General features: G+C 42.4%; 1 protein-coding gene across 1 annotated transcript in view; it reads left to right on the top strand.

Moving 5' to 3' along the window:
- The first annotated feature begins 850 nt into the window (after positions 1-850).
- Positions 851-22,744, top strand: part of ANKRD33B (ankyrin repeat domain 33B) — a 361,104-nt gene continuing 339,210 nt past the window's right edge. Inside the window, exons 1-2 of the mRNA XM_073630692.1 lie at positions 851-963; positions 1,155-2,114. Coding sequence (XP_073486793.1) covers positions 1,557-2,114 — 558 coding nt within the window. The 5' untranslated portion in view covers positions 851-963; positions 1,155-1,556. The remainder of the gene's footprint in view (positions 964-1,154; positions 2,115-22,744) is intronic.

The raw sequence follows: 22,744 nt of genomic DNA, 5'->3' as shown, positions 1-22,744 counted from the left end.
AGCCGCCTCTAGACAAATGGCCTCATTTGCCCTAGAACTTTGGTAGGCGGATACCAGTATTGCTGCCCAAAAATAAACCCGAAAATTTGGTAATGTCTATCTAGTTCTTTAAAAAGGGCATTAGGGACCCACACTGAACAGTTGCAGAAGACGTAATTGAAGTGTGGGAGAAGCATCAATTTGACCAAGTTTATTCGGCCTAACAGGTTCAGTGAGAGCCCGGACCAGGACGAACAACACGCTTTGAGCAAGGTTAAAAGTGGTTGCAGATTGCGATCAAAAAAATCCGACATTCGTCTGGTTACCTGCACACCCAGATACCTGAATTCCTCAACCTACTGTAACGAGGAGGAGGGGGCCACGTGGCCTTCTCTGTCGTTATTTGGAAAAAGGATAGATTTGGACCAGTTGATCTGTATTCCTGAAAAAGTACCGAACATGTCAACATTTTTTAGGGCTGCCGAGAGTGACGGACCCACCTATAAACATTGCATTATATTAAAATGAAAATACAGATTATTACAAAAGGGTAGAAAAAATCAATTATAATGATTTTGTGTTGTGTTTACCTTACAGGAGAGTCAAGAGCCTATTTAAAATTTGTTTCCTAGGTAGCCTTGTTTAAATGAGTGCTGTATATCTACTTCATTCTACATTTTTCTTTTAATTCTCTAAAGTTTAGATACCAGAAACTTGCAGAAATTTGCACTACCCTGGATAAATGATTATGTTTCTGTCTTACAGGAACTGACACTGACAGCTGTACATTTCCCATTTAAATCTCTTTTAAAACGTTCCCCTGATGTCAACATGCTAAGCTGGATTCTCAATCTTCTCAGAAATGATGATCGGATTAGGTAGCAGGACTTTTCCAAATGTCTTTCCCTCCATTCACATAGCATGCAAAAGGAGCTATTACATGTGTGTTGCAAGTATTCCTTCATATTTACCCAAATCTCTAAGGTGAGCAATGTGGACTTTTTCTTTTTATCTTAGACTGAGGTTTATATTCCGGTAGTAGGCACTTAAACCTATTTGTAATTATTTTGTTCATTATATTGTGTTCTTGTTTATCTTTTATTTATGTGTTTTGCTTATAAAATTGAACAAAAGTAATTTATAAAAATAATCATGTTCTTTTTTTTGTTTTGCAGACGAAAGTGTTACCTATAAAAACAGCAACAGAATTAAAGGGCTTATTTCTTCAAATACTTTTATTTTATTAAAAGTATGCACATTACATTTTAAAAATGCTGAGCTGGAGTAACAGAAATTTTGCTGCTTGATGAAATTCCTCCATTCAAAGAGGAGTAAAAAAAAAAGAAATGCAATTATAATCCATTGTTTATTTTGTCATGTGAAATAAATAGAATTTTGCAACCCAAGAAGATAAATAGATGTAATGGAATGCATATAAAAAGATAAAGAGAACTGCATTGAAAGAAGACAATATCAATTATAAGAGAGCATGAAAATGCGATTATCTTGTTATTTTAGAACCTTATAGTAAAATTAATTAAGAGTGAGCGATAACTATTATTCTTCCAGCTAGATCAATGGTGCTTATATCTGGGACTCCAAATACAGGCAATGAGGCAAGGAGATCTAAGGGGAAATCAGATGTTCAGTTTACTGAAGATGGCAAAAATGGTAATGGCCTGTTACAGGATGCCAATGGACTGGAAGAAGAACATGAACAGAATGAACTGTCATGGCGGGGAACTGGAGATCCTCTGCCACAGCTCCTTGCAGTTGTACCCACCTTAGAACAGTGTGCTAACAGATGCACAAATGATCTGGGTGTGGATGAAGAGTGCGAAGAATATGATGACTTTTCTGAACTTTCTGACACAAGAAGCATTGCATCTGATGATTCATTTTATCCACCAGATATTGTGACCAAAGGTTGGAATTATGGAGATGAAAATGAGGATGAGGATCGGTATGGATGTACATTTGATAGTAACAGTTTCCAAAGTTTGGATAGCATTCCTAGTCCTGAACCTCTTACTGTCTTGAAAGCCTGCACTACTAACAATGCAATCGTTTTGAAAGCTCTCATGCGTCAAGGCTTAACTGAAGAAGACGTTAGTGAAACAGACAGAAACAACAGGGTGAGTTTAACTCATTATTTTACTTTGCTGTTTTACTTTTTTGAGTGACTTATTACTCATACTACTAGCAGGCAATACTTTTAATACTACCAGCAATAATATGCATTATTCTTTTCTATAATGACCCAATATTTTGAAACTATGGCCAATTGAATAATACAGGGGATGAGAAATAGACATTTATCAACACATGTTTACATTGCACGTTGCAAAAAAAATTGACTTCACTTTCCATATTGCTCATTGAAGCCTTGCTTGGCCCAATTATTATCCTGTCATTGACAATAGAAATAGCACATGTATATTATGAAGCCAGAATTCAAAACATAATGTAATTTTAACAGGAATTCTGTAAGATCCATTCAGAATAACCACCCTACAGTTTGAATATGATAGCTCAAAAAAAGAAAAAAATTATAACAATGAAATAACTTGTATTCACTAACCAAAAGCCAAAAATCACTGCTGGTTTTGAGTTATTAAAGCTACTACAATTGTTTTTTTAGAGCTGGGCCTTACAATTTTTAATAAAATTGGACATTAGTAAATAATATAGGGGGTTTACCCTTCCTCCCCACCCCTTCCTCCCTGTCTCCCCTACCGACCCCTTCTCCTCCCCTCCTCTGCTCTCCCCCTACCCTTTGTCCCCTGCCTTTCCCCCTTCCTCTCAGTCTTAACCCCTACCTATCCTATCCTCGCAGCTTCCCTTCTCCTGGCTCGGATTCCTAGCCAGGCTTACACCAATCTTGCCCGTATCGCTCACCCTGTTCTACAGTCTTCCAGATCTCTTATGTTCTTTGACACTCCCCTCTATATACTCTACTCTATAAGAGTGTCTAACTGCTACCTCCACCACTAAAGATTGGGCATGTCATGAGGGGATCTAAATCCTCCCCTTCCTCTGTTCCCCAGTTCCCTTGCTGTTAATAGGTTGTAAGCCCATAACATTTCAACATACTTTTCTGAAACATTTGACAGTTTATCCTCCCCTAGTGTATTTTAAATGGCCATCTGGCCTTACTCGATCCTGACTGAACTCCATTTATAGCTATACTGTACCTGCTTTATACTTATAACACTTACTTTGTTTCTTTACTTTTATACTTTTACCTAATGTTCTTCTCTTTCAAAGGTTCTTTATACCAGAAAATTAACGGCTGACCGTGTTGTCCCCCCCCCCCCCCCCCCCAAGGCACAGTTTGCACCCAGATGGGGTGTCCGGGGGCGCTAGACAATACATCGTACTTTACATTCAATGTCTAAACTTGCCGAAATTGTTCACATACGTTGGTTACTATTGCTCTGTTACTTACACCTTTATTATGAAACTCTGTACTAGAACCTACTGAATGGCAGTTATTATTCATTTTTATTGTTGTTCTTTCTGATAAGCCTCAATAAAAGATATTGAACAAGTAAATAATATAAAAATATCAGCTGAAGAGCAGGCATGAAAGTGGGAAGTATGGAGGGACGCTGAACAGTAATTTTCCAAAATATTATAATGTTCCATATGGTCCAATATTAGAATAGCCAAAGAGGTTATTCCTAAATTAATCAAAAAAATAAATTAGATAAATGTTAAATATTTTTTTTTAATCAATGTTGGCATAATCTAAAATGTTTTTCTTTTTTACCTTATTTTGAGGAACATAAATGCTATGCACAAAGTAGAATTGACACTAGTTTGGTGTCTTACACAACAGATTTAATCTCCATACTGAAAGCTATTATGTGAGCGTCACTACAGGCTAACATTGTCAGGTTTGCCAATGCATACATACATGCTAAATTCCACAGTACTTGAATAGTGCTACTGGCTGGGTTAGGAAAGTGTGTCTTTCTCTGAGCCACAGTTTTATAAGGCCACTTTTGTTATGTAAATAGTAATAAGATGTATTACATGAAAGTGCATCTTTTAACTAAGACTTTCCACGAAAAAGTCAAAAAACGTTCACCTTTTCTTATAATATGTGTCTACCAAACCAATAATGCATCCTATGCTATGGATTCACCTAATATACAGGATTCAAGTCGGAAACTCTCCTGATAATTGTTGTTTCTCATACAGTCACCATGCAGCACATGATTATCACAACATTGTATGGCTCTACACACAAGAGCCACTAATGTAATCTGCATTTAGCCACCTTCATTAACTACTTGCCGACCACCCACCTTCATAAAACGGTGGCAGGTTGGCTCCGCTGCGCAAATCGCCGTAGCTGTATGGCGGGTGCTTTAAGGGGTATAGGGGCGCACCCACCGCTTTACGTAGGAGCTGATGCACTTGCCCGGTGGCTGCGATGTCCGCCGGGCACCCATGATCACTCCTGAGAGAGACAGAAGGGAGATCTTTGTCTATAGCGCAAAAAATAAAAACCAAAAGAAAGCTCTATGTGTGGGGAAAAAACATAAATTTTGTTTGTGTACAGCTTCGCACGACGGCGCAATTGTCAGTTAACCATTTTAAGACCAGGCCTCTTTTTTAGATGTGGTGTTTACAAGTTAAAAACATTTTTTTTTTTGCTAGAAAATTACTTAGAACCCCCAAACATTATACATTTTTTTACAACATCCTAGAGAATAAAATGGCGGTCGTTTTAATACTTTCTGTCACACTGTATTTGCTCAGCGGTCTTATAAGCGCACTTTTTAAAAAAAATATATACTTTTTTTAATTAAAAAATAAGACAACAGTAAAGTTAGCCCAATTTTTTTTGTATTGTGAAAGATAATGTTACGCTGAGTAAATTGATACCTAACATGTCACACTTCAAAATTGCGCCCGCTCGCGGAATGGGAACAAACTTTTACTCTTAAAAATCTCCATAGGGGACATTTTAAAAATTCTACCGGTTGCATGTTTTGTGTTACAGAGGAGGTCTAGGACTAGAATTATTGCTCTCGCTCTACCGATCACGGCAATACCTCACATGTGTGGTTTGAACACCATTTTCATATGCGGGCGCTACTCACATATGCGTTCACTTCTGCACACGAGTTAGGCGGGACGGGGCGCGTTTTAAATTTTTTTTTTTCTTATTTATTTTACCTATTACTTTTTAAAAAAAATGTGTCACTTTTATTCCTATTACAAGGAATGTAAACATCCCTTGTAATAGAAAAAAAACATGACAGGACCTCTTAAATATGAGATCTGGGGTCAAAAAGACCTCACATCTCATATTTACACTAAAATGCAATTTAAAAAAAAAAAAATTGTCATTTAAAAAAATAAACAAAATAAATTGGCCCTTTAAGAGCTATGGGCGGAAGTGACGTTTTGGCGTCGCTTCCGCCCTGCAGTGTCATGGGGACGGGTGGGGGCCATCTTCCCCTCACTCGTCTCCATGTCAGCCTGGGGAACAGACGCGATCGCCTCCGCCACTGCCGACGGCTCCGGTAAGCGGCGGAGGGCACCGGATCACGGTGGGAGGGGCCCTCTCCCGCCTCCGATAAAAGTGATCTTGCGGCGAATCCGCCGCAGAGACCACTTTTATCTCATACCGTACCGCCGGCCGAACAAGGGGATACCGGGGTTATGGCAGCTAGCTGCTGCCTTAACAACTATATCCGTTCCCAAAGTAGGAACGTACATCGGCGTGTGGCGGTCCGGAAGTGGTTAAAGTGACGCAGTGCCGTACCGCAAAATGGCTGAAGTGGTTAAGTTACATAGTAGGTGACGTTGAAAAAAGACACAAGTCCATTAAGTCCAACCTATGTGTGTGATTATATGTGAGAATTATTGTTTTATCTGTGGAGCTGATCCCCTTTTTAATGCATGCCAATATTATGTTTGCTTTGTTAGCAGCAGCATGGCATCACATGGCATTGCTGAGCCTATCATCTACTAGGACCCCCAGGTCCTTTTCCACCCTAGATTACCCCAGAGGTTCTCCCCCCAGTGTATAGATTGCATTTATATTTTTGCCACCCAAATGCATTATTTTACATTTTTCTACATTAAACCTCATTTGCCATGTAGTTGCCCACCCCATTAATTTGTTCAGATCTTTTTGCAAGGTTTCCACATCCTGCTGAGAAGTTATTGCCCTGCTTAGCTTAGTATCATCCGCAAATACAAAGATTGAACTGTTTACCCCATCCTCCAGGTCATTTATGAACAAACTAAATAGGATTGGTCCAAGCACAGAACCCTGGGGGACCTCACTACCCACCCCTGACGATTCTGACACATGATTGACACATGGAATATGCTCAGCACATGTTTAAAATTTTTAGAAGACTTGTCAACAGTGGGCTAGCTTCCAGGTTTGCCAGATATAATTTTCAGATCAAACTAATGCCTGTTACAAAGCCAGCCAAAACCCAGGCAAAAGCTGTAATGGTAGCTAATGAACAATGAAAATAAAGCTCCTATTGCATTTTGATCATGTGTGTATCACAATATAAAACTACCTGAAAACTATGTAGTATGATACTGAAAGGAAAAATATGGTGTTTTGGATGCATCTACTTGTGTGTAAATTATGTGTAAATGATGAATGTCGTGTGTATGTTTTTGGTTATAATATTTTTGCTTGGTGATATACTGTACAGTAATTATGATGTGGATCTGTACACTCAGGCCTGGTTCACACCTATGCATTTTTTTAGTGCACTTTCAGTTTTGCAGAAGCACAATACAGTCCATTTAACAAGGTTTGCCATGCATGTAGTTCACATCTGTTCATTTTATGGAAAGGAAAGGGGTTTGAAGGCTCGATTCACATCTATGCATGTTGCTTTTGAGCGTTTCTGCAGTGTTTTTTGTGGTGCTTGCTGCGTTTTTGAGCAGCGTTTTTACAGCGTTTTTGCCGCGTTTTGTGGGTTTTTTTGTTTTCTTTTACAGTTTTTTTAGACTGTATACAGTCTAAAAAAAAAAAAAAAAAGCCAAAAACGCAAAACGTGTCAAAAACGCAGCAAAAACGCTGTAAAAACGCTGTACTTGCGTTTTTGATGCTGGTCTATTGAATTCTATTACATGCAAAATGCTGCATTTTGCATGAAAAAAGTCCCTGACCCTTTCCAAAAACACAGAGGTACAAAAATGCATTGATGTGAACATGTTCCATAGGAACCCATGTTAAAAAATTCCCATGCATTTCTGCAAAATGCAAAATGCATCAAAAAACGCGCTAGTGTGAATGGAGCCTTATAGATGTAGAAATGTTATAGAGCTGCAATTTGCTTCTTTTTGTTTTCTTTCTCTCTTTTTTTTTTTTTGTCGTTTCACTTTTTGCTACTGCAACATAAGTTGAATAGCATTACCCTTCATTACACCCTATTGTTTACTTATTTAAATTAGCAAGTGAGATTTGATGGCTGTCAATGATGAAATCAGCTGGTAAGCCAATAAAGAAAACGACTACACTTCACAAAGTGACAGCAGGTTGTGTATATATTGTATTGGTAGAAGGCAAAACAAATGTGCCTCAGTCAATCCTTGTATACATTACACCAATTTATAGGGGCATAAAAGGAATGAGAGCTAAGGTGTGGAAACTGTGGGGACAGTTAAAAACAAATGATGACACTTTAACTAAACCAACTTGCCAAGTTTCAAATGATTATATTATACATTTAGTGGCGGTTCACACTGCCGCGACCTGAAAGTTGGCACGACTTTGCCAGGCAACTTTGAGGCAACTTCAGGGAATGCCTGGGTAATCTTCCTGTAATGTCAGATCCAAATCACATCAATTAAGATAAGATTCTGACTTAGAGGCAACTTCCATTGAAACCTATGGGTACAAGTTGGCTAGAAGTCTCCTTGAAGTAGTACAGGAACCTTTTCTGAAGTTGGAGCGACTTCAGTAGTGTACATTAAGATGGCCCTAAATCACTTAAATGGAATTTCTTATGTCCATCGACTTGGGGCGGCTTGAGGTCTGACAAGTCGGATCCCAGGTTGCTGTAGTGTGAACCGGCACTTAAGGTCCAAAGATAACCATTATGTAAATATAATCAGTGAGCAGCTAAAGCTATCAGTCAAACAGTGCAACTATGCTAAAAAACAAATAAAAATATCAGTCATATACATTTTGCATGTACACCTAAACACTATCTGAACTCTGTGAGCACCTCTAGTACATTTTGAAGTTTACAGTAGATATATTACTGATCATGCTTACAGCTCCTTAAAATCTTGCTTGACTAAATAAAATGTCATACGTGTAAACTATAGAAAACAAAAATAATGCTGAGGCTTAACTGCACTGTTTGGGATTATCCTGTTTTTTTTGAGTATCACAGTGTAACATGACAATGTTTCAGCCTTAATGTGATTTGGCAAGTGCTACACTGTGAAGCAGCAATAAATGGTATTATCCCTCATCACTCAGTATAACTTAAAGCGGAACTTCAGTCTCTCAATCATTATTGACTATTTTAAATCCTTTGCTGTAGCATTAGTAAATAGGAAAGTACATAATATTTTCTTGTTTTAAACTTTTTTTTTACATTTCTTCAGTTACTTCCTGGTTTCCAGGCCTATGTAAATGATGTCATACTTCCCAGGAGTTTTCAGGAGGAGAGGAGGGGTTTGCTCAGCTAAGCAGACCCTCCTACATGCAGGCCTTGGCTCACGTCAGATGGATATCAGGAAGTAAATGCTACATGAATGATCTGCCCTAACTAAAGATGCTCAGAAATGCTAGGGGGTGTTCTTCAAAGTGATTTCTGTGCAAAAAAAAGCATGGCGACATAGATGGATGGGCGAGTTGGCTTTGCATTTTAAAAATTAGTTAAACATCGTTTTCAGTTTGTGGCGCTAAGATGTAGTGTAGTTCAGCTGTATTAATTTTGTGTTCTGTTGATGACAGCTAACTCAGATTGTTAATGTGGAGTTTAGTGCTGTGCTTAGTGGTTAAGTAGTTCTTTTGGATATATGGGACAGACTGTAATCATTGTTTGCTGTATATAAAAAAAAAAAATGCAGCTTTATCTAAAATTCTAAGAATAGCAAATATATAAACCCCACTTAACAATCCAAATGATAAACTTGAAAATAATTTTAAAAGAAGTAATTTTGGCATTTATTGTTCAGTCACACAATATTGAAGATAATTGGAGACATTTAGGCACAGAGGGTGCCACCACTACTTCAAGTTCTCACTTGTTTTCAAATTATTTTCAAGTTTATCACTTGCAGGCATGTACTGGCCATGGGGACTACCGGGAGATTCCTGGTGGGCCGATGGCTCAGTGGGCCAGTCAGGTGCGGTCCTGGAGCCGCTCCTCTCTGACAGTGAGTGATTGCAATTTCACTCCTGTCAGGAGGAGCAGCTTCCGTCAAATGCTGGAGAGAGCATTAGGCGTTATGCTCTCTCCAGCCTGCAGGGGGAGATAGACCAACGGCAGACTTTCCTTCCTCTCTCCCCTATCACTTGTTATCCCATGACTGGAGAGAGGAACGAGAAGCTGCCTTCAAAATGGTGAGTAAATGTGGAAGGGGGAGGAGAGGGAGGACACTGATGTGAAGGGCTGCTGATGGGTGCTCTCTGATGGGGACTGTGATGTGAAGTGGGCTGCTGGTGGGGACTGTGATGTGAAGTGGGCTGCTGGTGGGGACTGTGATGTGAAGTGGGCTCCTGGTGGGGACTCTGATGTGAAGTGGGCTGCTGGTGGGGACTCTGATGTGAAGTGGGCTGCTGGTGGGGACTCTGATGTAAAGGGAGCTGCTGATTAGGACACTCTGATGTAAGGGGGATTCTGTTGGGGACACTCTGATGTAAGGGGGACGCTGTTGGGGACACTCTGATGTAAGGGGGATTCTGTTGGGGGCACTCTGATGTAAGGAGGATGCTATTGGAGACACTCTGATGTAAGGGGGATTCTATTGGGGACACTCTGATGTAAGGGGGATGCTGTTGGGGACACTGATGTAAGGGGGACGCTGTTGGGGACACTCTGATGTAAGGGGGATGCTGTTGGGGACACTCTGATGTAAGGGGGACGCTGTTGGGGACACTCTGATGTAAGGGGGATGCTGTTGGGGACACTGATGTAAGGAGGACACTGTTGGGGACAGGACACTCTGATGTAAGGGGGACCCTGTTGGGGACACTCTGATGTAAGAGGGGCACTGTTGGGGACACTCTGATGTAAGGGGGGCGCTGTTGGGGACACTCTGATGTAAGGGGGGCGCTGTTGGGGACACTCTGATGTAAGGGGGATGCTGTTGGGGACACTCTGATGTAAGGGGGATGCTGTTGGGGACACTCTGATGTAAGGGGGGCGCTGTTGGGGACACTCTGATGTAAGGGGGGCGCTGTTGGGGACACTCTGATGTACGGGGGACGCTGTTGGGGACACTCTGATGTAAGGGGGACGCTGTTGGGGACACCCTGATGTAAGGGGGACGCTGTTGGGCACACTCTGATTTAAGGGGGGGCGCTGTTGGGGACACTCTGATGTAAGGGGGGCACCGTTGGGGACACTCAAAATTAAAGTGGGCCAGTCATGAGAAAGTCCAGGGCCAAATTTTTGTCCCAGTCCAGCCCTGATCACAGGGGGACGCTGTTGGGGACACTCTGATGTAAGGGGGGTGCTGTTGGGGACACTCTGATGTAAGGGGGACACTGTTGGGGACACTCTGATGTAAGGGGGGCGCTGTTGGGGACACTCTGATGTAAGGGGGACGCTGTTGGGGACACCCTGATGTAAGGGGGATGCTGTTGGGGACACTCTGATTTAAGGGGGGCGCTGTTGGGGACACTCTGATGTAAGGGGGGCGCCGTTGGGGACACTCAAAATTAAAGTGGGCCAGTCATGAGGAAGTCCAGGGCCAAATTTTTGTCCCAGTCCAGCCCTGATCACTTGAATTATTTAGTAGGGTTTATCATAATATTTTAGGTAGCGTTGCATTTTCTTCTTTTTGATATTCAAATAGGTGTGGGGACACATGTCAATGCTGGTGTCAGAAACCATGAATCAGACCGAGACAGAAGTACAGTTAAATCACACTTGTTTAATAATATAAGTAAATAGAACAAACGTAGTCAAAACATAGCCAAAGTTTGGTAATGGGAATGGATAGTCAGACAAGCCAGAAAGTCAGGAAGGCAGAGATCAGCGTAGTGGAACAGCAAGCAGGATCTGTAGCCAGAAGGATTATCAGCCAAGCAAGTCTTTAACAGGAACGCAGGAGATATTCTCTGTGATGTTGACCAAGGCGAAGGCAGAGATCATCTCGGCTGGACGGCTTAAGTAGGCAGGACTGACGAGCAGGATATCATCAACAGGTGAGTCACTGTGGAGAGATAGGAGCTGGCAATTAGCCAACAGCTGATTGGCCAGCTCAGAGGAAGGAAGGACTGAGCCCAGCCCTGACAGTACCCCCTCCTCAATGACCCCTCCCCCTCGGAGGACCACCAGGACCACATCTATTGAAATCACGGAGGAGGACAGGGTCATGGGATGAGACCCAAGAGCGTTCCTCTGGACCGTACCCTTTCCAATGCACCAGGTATTGTATGCACCCACGGAACCTATGAGAGTCAACATTGGACTGTACTTCATACTCCTCACGGTTCTCAACCTGAACAGGGTGAGGACATGGCACCAAGGTGGTAAAGCGGTTGCAGACCAAAGGTTTTAATAAGGAGACATGAAATACATTTGAGATACACATATTAGAAGGAAGGTCTAATGCGTAAGCCACTGGGTTAATCCTGCGAAAAATACGGAAAGGCCCAATAAACTGAGGTGCGAATGTCAGAGAGGGAACACAAAGTCGGAGGTTGTGAGATGACAGTCTGACCCTGTCTCCAACCTAGTAGGAAGGCGCAGGCAGGCGTCTGCGGTCAGCATGGAGTCTGTACCTATGATTAGCATGTCGCAAAGCCTCCTGGACTTGTGCCCAAGTGGAACGAAGACCACAAAGATGCTCCTCTAACGCAGGAATACTCTGCAGAACAAATGAGTCAAGCAACATAGAAGGTTGGAAACCATAGTTCGCCATAGATGGGGACAATCAGGAAGCAGAATTCAAGGCACTATTGTGAGCAAACTCCACCCACGGTAAGAGGTCTGACCAGTTGTTATGATGGTCAGAAATATAGCAAGGTAGGAATTGCTTCAAGGACTGGCTCGTTGTGTGGCCCCATTAGACTGTGGGTGATACGCAGAGGAGAAAGCAAGCTGAATTCCCAACTGTGCACAAAAGGCTTGCCAGAACCGGGACACAAACTGACTATCCCTGTCCGAGACAATCACCTTGGGTAGCTCATGTAAGAGAAAGATCTCCTGAGCAAAAATGGAAGCCAGTTCCTTAGAAGTGGGCAACTTCTTAAGTGGAATACAATTGGACATTTTCGAGAACCGGTTAACCACCATAAGGATAACTGTGTTGCCCTGGGATTTGGGTAACTCCACAATGAAATCCATTGACAGGTGGGTCCAGGGCCTCTCCCCATTGGGTATGGGTTGTAGGAGGCCCACTGGAAGGTGTCATGGAGTCTTACTCTGAGCACACATGGAACAGGCAGCTACGAAGGCGGTTACATCAGCACGTAGACTAGACCACCAGAATTGTTGGGAAATGGCCCAAAAGAGTTGATTCTTCCCAGGGTGGCCAGCAACCTTGGGAGAATGGTAAGTCTGGAGCACGGCAGAACGGAGACTCTCTGGGACAAAACAGCCGTCACAAGGTTTCGCAGGAGGAGCATGGACCTGAGAAGCAAGAATTTTGTTACCCAAAGGAGAAGTGAGACTGGTGCGAACCGTAGCCAGAATACGAACAGGAGGAATCACAGGAACCGGAACCGACTCCATCTTGGAAGTGGAGGAAAATTGTCGTGACAAAGCGTCAGCTCTTAAATTCTTAGTCCCGGGTAAAAATGAGGCAATGTAATTGAAACTTGACAAGAAAAGAGCCCATCGCGCCCTTCTGGGAGAGAGGCATTTAGCCTCAGACAAGAACGTGAGATTCTTGGTCAGTAAGAATGAGAATCGACACAGTGGTTCGTTCGAGGAGATGTCTCCATTTTTTCAGGGCTAAAATGATCGCTAACAACTCTGTCACCAATCTCGTAATTGCACTCCACAGGTGACAATTTCTTGGAAAAGTAGCCACAAGGATGCATAGTGCTCTCAGAGGTAGGACGTTGAGACAGAAGGGCGCCAATTCCAGTCTCAGAAGCATCAACCTCAAGGATAAAAGGTAACGTAGGATCAGGATGTGCCAACACAGGAGTAGAAACAAAGGCAGCCTTGAGACTCTCAAAGGCCTTAATGGACACCGGAGACCAACTCTCTGGGTTACTGTCCTTTCTAGTCATATCAGTCAGGGGCTTGACCAGAGATGAGAAGTTACGAATAAACTTCCGATAATACTAATAAATAGTTGCGCTATTACAAAAATAAAATGAAGGTGATAGCTGCCAGCATGTAACAATGTGGTGCACAGTGCAAAAGGATACGTTACTATTAAACACATGCAGCGCTAAATATGAATAACAGGAATGTGCATTCACATCCTGAATAGGGGTCAGATCTTATATCATGAGCTGATATAAAAAATAACCATTGTGAACGGTATTTAGTGAACTGAACTAGAATCAGTGAGCAATCATAAATGGCCAAAAATCAAAAAAATCCATTCACAAATAACTAGACATCAAAGAGAAGAGTCCATAGTGATTGAAAGTTCATAAGCATATATAGTGCAGTATTTGAGGTGAGGCAAAAACCGAAGCCAAATGTAGATACAGGTTGCAATTCAAACACAAATCTTTTTATAATCAAAATCAAAGGTGTAAGTGGCAGAAGTGGGTACCCTTACCGGAGGAAATGGACACAGTCACCGTACGGTGAAGTGTCATGCGAGCTTTTAGGGGTCAACTGATCCCAGGGGTATTTATGCTGGAAGATCCTGGTGGTGGGTTCCATCCGAGATAACCGTAGTAATCAGATGATGAGTAGATCCACGGCAGATAGAAATATGACTTTCAAAAGAAGCAGGCTATAGAGGAGGACGGCTTCCACTCCATGGGTGTCCAACTCATAAAAAAGGGAAAGAACTCCACATAGGGCATGAATCCAACATAAAAATGCTTTTATTTAAAAAGTAGGAAAAATCTTTTAACACGCACTAAGTTGAATAGATAAAAAGTGATCACAAGGTAAAATCGCGTGGTAGTAGAACATCAAAAAGCTATAAGCAACCCGACATGTTTCGGACGATAGTCCTTCTACTGGGGCATATGCCCATATGCCCCATATTTACTCATCATCTGATTACTATGGTTATCTCAGATGGAACCCACCACCAGGATCTTCCAGCATAAATACCTCTGGGATCAGTTGACCCCTAAAAGCTCGCATGACACTTTACCGTACGGTGACTGTGTCCATCTCCTCTGGTAAGGGTACCCACTTCTGCCACTTACACCTTTGATTTTGATTATAAGAAGATTTGTGTTTGAATTGCAACCTGTATCTATATTTGGCTTCGTTTTTGCCTCACCTCAAATATTGCACTATATATGCTTATGAACTTTCAATCACTATGGACTCTTCTCTTTGATGTCTAGTTATTTGTGAATAGATTTTTTTGATGTTCACTGATTCTAGTTCAGTTCACTAAATACCGTTCACAATGGTTATTTTGTATATCAGCTCATGATATAAGATCTGACCCCTATTCAGGATGTGAATGCACATTCCTGTTATTCATATTTAGCGCTGCATGTGTTTAATAGTAACGTAAACTTCTGATAATAGTTGGCAAAGCCAAGAAAACGCTGCAGAGGGTGTAAACCCACAGGTCGGGCCACTGTAGGCCTGCTAAAAAGTTTCTCTGGGTCCATCGAAAAACCAGCAGTGGAAATTACATAACCCAGGAGTTTAACCTGTTCATGATGGAATTCACACTTTTCCAATTTACAATAGAGATTGTTCTCTCTTAGTTTCTGAAGCACATGACAGACATCTGTGTGGTGGCTCTCCAGTGACTTGGAAAATATGAGGATATCGTCGAGATAAACCACCACACATAACTGCAACAAATCTCGGAGGACATTGTTAATAAATTCCTGGAAAACTGGCGGGGCGTTACAAAGGCCAAAAGGCATTACGAGGTACTCATAATCGCCTGTTCTGGTATTAAACACAGTTTTCCACTCATCGCCCTCCTTAATCCTCACGAGATTGTATGCCCCTCTCAAATCAAGCTTTGTGAAAACCATTGAGCCCTTGAGGTGGTCAAATAACTCCATAATCAACGGAATCGGATAGGCATTCTTAATCGTGAAACGATTGAGACCCCTATAATCAATGCAAGGTCTCAGTTCACCACTCTTCTTCTTCACAAAGAAACCAGCAGGAGACAAGGATTTGCGGATGAAAACTCGAGAAAGTGCGTCTGCAACATACTCCTCCATGGCTTATCCTCCAAGACCGACAAAGGGTAAACCCTGCTACGAGGGAGTATGGCACCAGGTTGAAGGTCAATTGCGCAATCATATGACCGGTGTGGAGGCAAACGACCAGCTTGACCTTTGTCAAAGACATCGCTAAAATCGCGGTACTCCTCCGGCAGGGAAGAGAGTGAAGAGGTGCACAGGACCTTGGCTACCTTCTGGAAGCATGTCTTACTGCATTGTGGCGACCAGGAGAGAATCACAGCACGGAGCCAATCAAAAGAGAGGTTGTGCCTCTGTAACCAAGGATAACCGATTAGAAAATATATAGAGGAAACAGCTTTACCCAGATTCAGCATGCCATTACTGAGCTGGTCCCGGGGAAAAAGCCCGGGGCGGGCGGATATACTTCTAGATTCTATAAAGCATTTCAGGACTTAATTATTCCTATCCTTAAAAAAACATATAACTCTATATCCAATACACAAATCTTCATCCCACAAAGTACAGAAGCTCATATAGTATTGATGCCAAAGCCAGAGAAAGACCATACATTATGTAATAATTACAGACCAATTTCATTGACCAACATAGATATAAGACTATATTCAAAAATTATCGCTAATAGATTAGCACCTATCTTACCTAAGCATATAAAATTAGATCAAATTGGGTTCACGAAGGAAGAGAGACTAGGGATAATATAATAAAAACTTGCACATTGGTGGAATATGTTCAGAGAACCGCCATCCCGACATGTCTTCTGGCCGTTAATGCGAAAAAGCATTTGACAGCGTGGGATGGTGGTTCTTGGAGGAAACACTAATCCAGATAGGAATGGGTCCCAAAATACTTAGTAGGATCCTTGCATTGTACTACAACTCAAGAGCTAAGGTAAGAGTAAATGGAATATTATCATAATATATAAAAATATCAAATGGAACCCGACAGGGATGCCCCCTTTCCCCTTTATTATCATAACAATTCCAAACTTAATAAAAGAATTTAAAAGATTTGGGGAATTGAGTAACTTTAAAGTTAATTATGATAAATCAGAGGTACTGAATATATCATTATTAAAAAAAACATACACACTTTTGCAAAAAGATTTTCCATTTAAATGGAATCAAGAAGCAATTAAATATCTAGGAATATTTATTCCGAAGGACCTGAATCAACTACAGGAGTTGAATTACAATGCAACGATCCAAAAAGTAATTAAACTATTACAAAAATTTGATAAAATAACATATTCATGGATGGGAAGAATTAACATAATAAAAATGGATATTATACATTTTTCAAACAGTTCCCCTAGTCCCTCCTAAGAAACTGATGATGGAACTGAGAAAAGCAACGGTGAGCTTTATTTGGGCTCATAAAACCCCTCGAATAAAAAGAGAAATTTTAATTAGAAATAAAAAAATGGAGGTTTAGCATTACCAGATTTTACAAAATACTTACAAGCAGCATCATTAACTAGCATTATTGATTGGCATCATAATAAGGAAGCTAAACAATGGGTAAACTTAGAAGAGGAAATAATAGGACCACAACTTAGGTTCCTGCCTTGGATTAAACCCCATTTAAGACCAAAGAAGAAAGAATTAACAATTTTTGTAAATACTACATTAAAAATATGGGATACTATAATAAAAAGGGGGAAACTTTCCACTATGTCTGGTCCTATGGCACCTTTGTTCTCCAACCCTGAATTTCCGACCAGCTTTAGAAACCACAAATTACTTAAAATTGAATATTTTGGAGAACGCAAGGATGGAACAGATCCTACTGGATGGTAAACTACCAAAATTGCTGGACCTGGGGCCTGAATATAAAAGCAAATGGTTACAATATTATCAATTAGAGACATTCATTGAGTTAAAAATACCTTTGATAAATAGACCAAAAACAAAATTTGAAAAAATATTAGTAGAGGAACAAGAACCAACTAAAAAATTATCAAGGGGCGTGGCTTGGCGCGCGGTGGAGATGGCAGCCTAACCGAGGAGCTCTGTCAGACCAGCGGCCCAAACTAGTCCTTCTGCCACACAGCAACTGACGATGAGCAGGCAGAATCGTTTCTCACAGCACACTCAATCCCGCCGCTCTACCGCTGCATCAGCCGGGAGGAACATTTCAGAGATTTTTAAGAACCAAGCCATGATACAGAGAGTGACTGCAGGAGGGAAGATGGCGCCGGTGCAACATGAGGAGGATCTCAGCGAAGACTCCCTGTCTGCTACAGAGGACAACGGTAGGAGAAGTGCACGTCCTGATCATCCCCTTACCTATGCAGATATGTCAGGCTTTGCTGCTGACATTAAAGCCTCATTCTCTGCAGCTATCACGGATCTCAAAACCAACCTGTTAGTCCTCACAGAGAAGATGGCCACCGCTGAAACAGCAGGAAAGCACAGAGACAAAGCCATAAATAGGCTGGACAGGGTGGTTTCCTCTCATGCATTCCATTTTAGCGAGATGAACAGACACCTGGAAGATCTCGATAATAGGGGGAGAAGGAACAATATTAGAAATCCGAGGCATACCAGAATCAGTTAATGCAGACCAAATAATTCCTGTCCTACAGAGGGTTTTTAGCCAAAGGATATGGACATTGAATTTGTCAGAGCGCATAGAGCTCTAAGAGCCAGAGGCCCAGATACACTTCCCCCTCGTGACATCATTTGCTGCTTGCAAAGCTTTTCCCTTAAGGAGGAGATCATGTACAAGGCACGCAGAAACGAGCAGATTGTGTTCAACGGTGCTCACATAACTTTATTTCAAGATCTTTCACAAATTACTCTGAAAAATCGCAGGGCCCTGCGACCCTTGTTAGAGGTGTTGCGGGCAAAAGATCTCTGGTACACGTGGCGCTTCCCCTTTGCCCTCTCAGTGTCGCACAATGGCAAACAACACTTTCGCCGCACTCCAAGTGACCTTCCGGAGTTTTGCAGCGCCCTGCAGCTAGGAGAGATTGACCTCCCGGAGTGGTATCAGGAGTTTTTACTCCCATCCGGAGACAGAAGCCCACCTCATTCCCCTATGGCGACCCCAGAGAAACACCACGCAAAGAAACAGAAGCAGAGTCAGCAGGAAGGTTTAATCGCTGGCACGCCACAGGGCAAAGCACACTCTTCCAGGATGTTAATGGATGCATGAATGTGAGAATTTCTATCACCTGCCAGTGTTCTGTTTCATTCGGTTTCAACTTCCACCTTAACATTTGTGCTAATTGAGCAGATACTCTGTTAATTATATAGTTACGTTTTCGCGCAATGACTCCCCACTCCGGATCATTTGACACTTGGAGGAAAAGTCCTACCATTGCTAGTGTCGTCCTTGTTCACAGTTTTTTCTTTTTGTTTTTTTTGGGACCTGGGAATCACCTAACCACCTTTCCAAGGGGTCTCACAAGATCCCTTTGGTGAATCACACAGACTTTTGCTCCACTCACGGAGACCTTGTCAGCCTATTGGGAACTTGGGAGACAAAGTTTCAACCCAGGGTATTGCTACGCATCCCACTCAGAAGACATGACACATATTGCTGGATGGTTTTTCTCTATAAGAGGCCCAGGTGGACCATGGCGTATGTTCAGGCTTACCTAGAGACTCAGCAAGATTTTCATTCCTCCTACCTACTTCTAATGTCACTAAAAGTCGGATGGGGACTCTTAGTTAAATGTAGAGTTTCAGCTTATATTTCCTTTTTCTCCTATTTACATGTATTTGGTTCCTGCACCAAGTGACTCCCGTACGGGGGGGGGGAGGCGACTATGCCTTTCCCATCCCGATCCCACCACCCCGTATATTTTTACAAGTTACTATAGTTGTTGCTTGTTCCATTCCGTTTCCTCAGTTGGAGCTCCGTTCCAACCATCTAAGCGGCAGAAAAGACCATCAGGCACTGTCCATTTGCTAAAATGGGCCGCGGTCTGGCTGTCCTAAGTCCCCGACAGTTCGTTTTATCTTTTTACACTTTTTGATAAGTTGGGACTGATATCTGGCCGTGTGCCTCCCGTGACCCCACAGAGTGTGTCAGGGGGGGTTATAGACCCACCCCCACACACTAAATATTGACCCACTCAGACGGTGTAATTGTCTGGGAGGGTTGTAAATCTCACTCTCCGTCTTCTTACTTCTAATTTCTTACTATACTCCTATCTTTCTGTCTACTTCCCCCCACTTTTCTTAGTCACTGATTGAGGCTGTACAACTACGTTTAAGTGTTTAGTTCTAACAAGTACTTTTTATAGTTGTGATTACAGGTATTGTCTGCAGTCTCTCTCCGGTCCTAAACAATGGCTTACTCTGCATTAGGTCAAGACCCTACGGTGGTGTCTCACAACGTCAAGGGCCTAAATATCCCGGAGAAACGCTCCACTCTCTTGCGGGAATTAAAAAAAGGTAAGCCTAAAATTGTTTTCCTGCAAGAGACTCATTTTAAGACGAACCAAGTTCCCAGGCTCACCGACTCCTACTTCACAGAGGCACACCATGCCACAAACAACAGCTCCAAAACTAAAGGAGTGTCAATCCTGCTCAGTAGGGAGGCCTCATTCGAGATCACAGACAAACTGGTTGATCCAGGGGGGAGATATATTTTTGTCAAAGGGAAATGTTCTGGGGTGCCCACCACATTGGCAAATGTATATTTCCCTAATACCTCCCACTTGTCCTTTTGCAAAAAGCTGATGAGGGAGTTAGAGGGCTTCAGCACAGGCCACTTAATTTTAGGGGGAGATTTTAACATCCCCCTAAACCCACTAGTAGATACTCCAACAGGGAAAACCTTCATTACCTATAGAATATTAAAAAGAATCAAAACTCTCCTCCACTCTTTAGACCTAGTTGATACCTGGCGTTTCCTACACCCTGAGGACAAAGACTTCTCTTTCTACTCAATCCCACATGATCGCCACTCCAGGATTGATTACCTCTTTGTCACACAGAGGGATCTCCATACAGTCAGAGAGGCAAACATAGGGATACAGACAATTTCTGATCATGCCCCAGTTTCCATTGGCCTAAACCTGACTAATACCTTGGCCAGATCAGGAACTTGGAGACTAAATTCCTCTCTTTTAACAGATCCAGTTTTGCTGCCCAAACTGACCGCTGCTTTAAAAGAGTTCTTCAGGCATAATGTGACCCCGGGAATAGACCTACTGGGGTCTGGGAAGCCCACAACTGCTCCATCAGGGGAGAATTGATTAGGATGGGTGCACAAAAAAAGAAAGATCAAGAAAGGGAAATTCTCCAACTAACGCAAAAAATCTGTCATCTAGAAACCTTACACAAGCAATCATTGACATCCTGATCGGCGACTACTCTTCTCGAGACAAGAATGACCCTAAGGCTATGTTTCCACTAGTGCGCCCCCAAAGTCGCGCGATTTTGCCGCGATTTTTCCACTAGTGCGACTTTTCATGCGACTTGGGACTGAAAAGTCGCATGACAAATTGTTTCCCATGATTTCCAATGAGTACCGTTCATATCTGTGCGACTTCAAGTCGCAGCGACTTCAAAGTAGTCCCTGCACTACTTTGGTCCCACTTTGATGCGACTTGAGGTCCATAGATACAGGCATTGCTTCAAATCGCGGTAAAAAGTCGCGGTAAAATCGCGGTAAAAAATCGCGGCAAAATCGCGCGACTTTGGGGACGCACTAGTGGAAACATAGCCTTAAACAGCTTCTAGAATCCAAAACGAAACGATTCCTTTTTTTTAGGAAAAAAATCTACTACGAACAAGGTGACAAACCCAGCTATCTGCTTGCCAGGGCATTGAGGGGACCCACTGCCAAATATAACATCACAGGCATTCAAAACAAGGGGGGTAAGGTAGATAGAACAACGGACAAAATAGCACAACACTTCCAGGAATTTTATACCAATTTTTATAATCTCCCAACCCAACATAGACCACATGATCTGCAGGGAGAAAGGCTCCAGGTGATGCGGGATTTCTTGAGGGATTCCGGTCTCCCTTCGCTTAAAGCGGAGGATGCTGCATCGCTCGAGAACCCCGTGGACTTGCCGGAACTCAGACTCGCTATTAAAGACCTGAAACACGGTAAGAGCCCGGGTCCTGACGGGTTCATGGCTATATATTACAAGACTTTCGTCAACACCTTATCCACACACCTCCAAGACGCATTAAATTCCCTATCAAAGCCAACAACGGTTCCTCCAGAGTTTTTATCAGCCTATATTACCGTGTTACCCAAGCCAGATAAGGATCCGCTTCACTGTTCCAGCTATAGGCCTATATCGCTATTGAATTTAGATGTGAAGATACTGGCCAAAATCATCTCCAATAGACTGAAACCTCTACTACATGACGTGATAGGACCGGATCAGGCGGGCTTTATGCCTGGAAGAGAGGCGAGGGACAACGTCACCAAAGCCCTAAACCTGATTCATGCTGCCTATGAGCGAAAGATTGAGGGTCTTCTCTTGTCTACGGATGCGGAGAAGGCCTTCGATCGAGTAGCCTAGGACTACATGTTTGAAACTTGCAGACACATAGGCTTGGGACCAGGAATGATGGCCTGGATAACCTCCCTCTACCAAAACCCTTCGGCCAGACTCAAAATAAACGGTTCACTATCCAACAAAGTAAGCATAAACAATGGGACAAGACAGGGCTGTCCATTGTCGCCCCTGCTATTCATAATATCCCTAGAACCATTTGTTAGACAAATCCTTGCAAACAAAGCTGTAAAGGGATTTAAGGTCATGGGGCGGGAATTCAAAGTAGCGGCATATGCCGATGACCTCCTCTTCTTCTTGACTGAACCACACATATCCATCCCTTCCCTTATGAAAGAGTTTGCAATATATGGTTGTATCTCTAACCTTAAGATAAATTATTTGAAATCGGAGGCGATAAATATTTCACTCCCAGAACAAACACTAAAGACAACCAAAGACAATAGTCACTTCAAGTGGGAACCACAGGCCATCAAATACCTGGGAGTATGGCTTACACCTAAGCTGTCCTCTATCTTCTCCCGAAACTTCCTTCCCCTTCTCAAAACTATAGAAAAGGATTTGCACACCTGGCACACTGGGTTGTTTTCGTGGTTTGGCAGGGTAGCCATTTGCAAAATGACTATACTGCCTAAAATCCTATATTTATTACGCACACTACCCATCAAAATCCCACTAAGCTTTTTTAGATCTCTCCAGGCCCTTCAATTGCGATTCATTTGGGCACACAAACCACCACGTATCAAATTTTCCCAACTAACAAGAGC

This window comes from Aquarana catesbeiana, linkage group LG05 (genome assembly GCF_042186555.1).
Source record: "Aquarana catesbeiana isolate 2022-GZ linkage group LG05, ASM4218655v1, whole genome shotgun sequence".
NCBI classification, from domain to species: Eukaryota; Metazoa; Chordata; class Amphibia; order Anura; family Ranidae; genus Aquarana; species Aquarana catesbeiana.
This window is presented reverse-complemented; position numbering and strand designations above follow the sequence as displayed.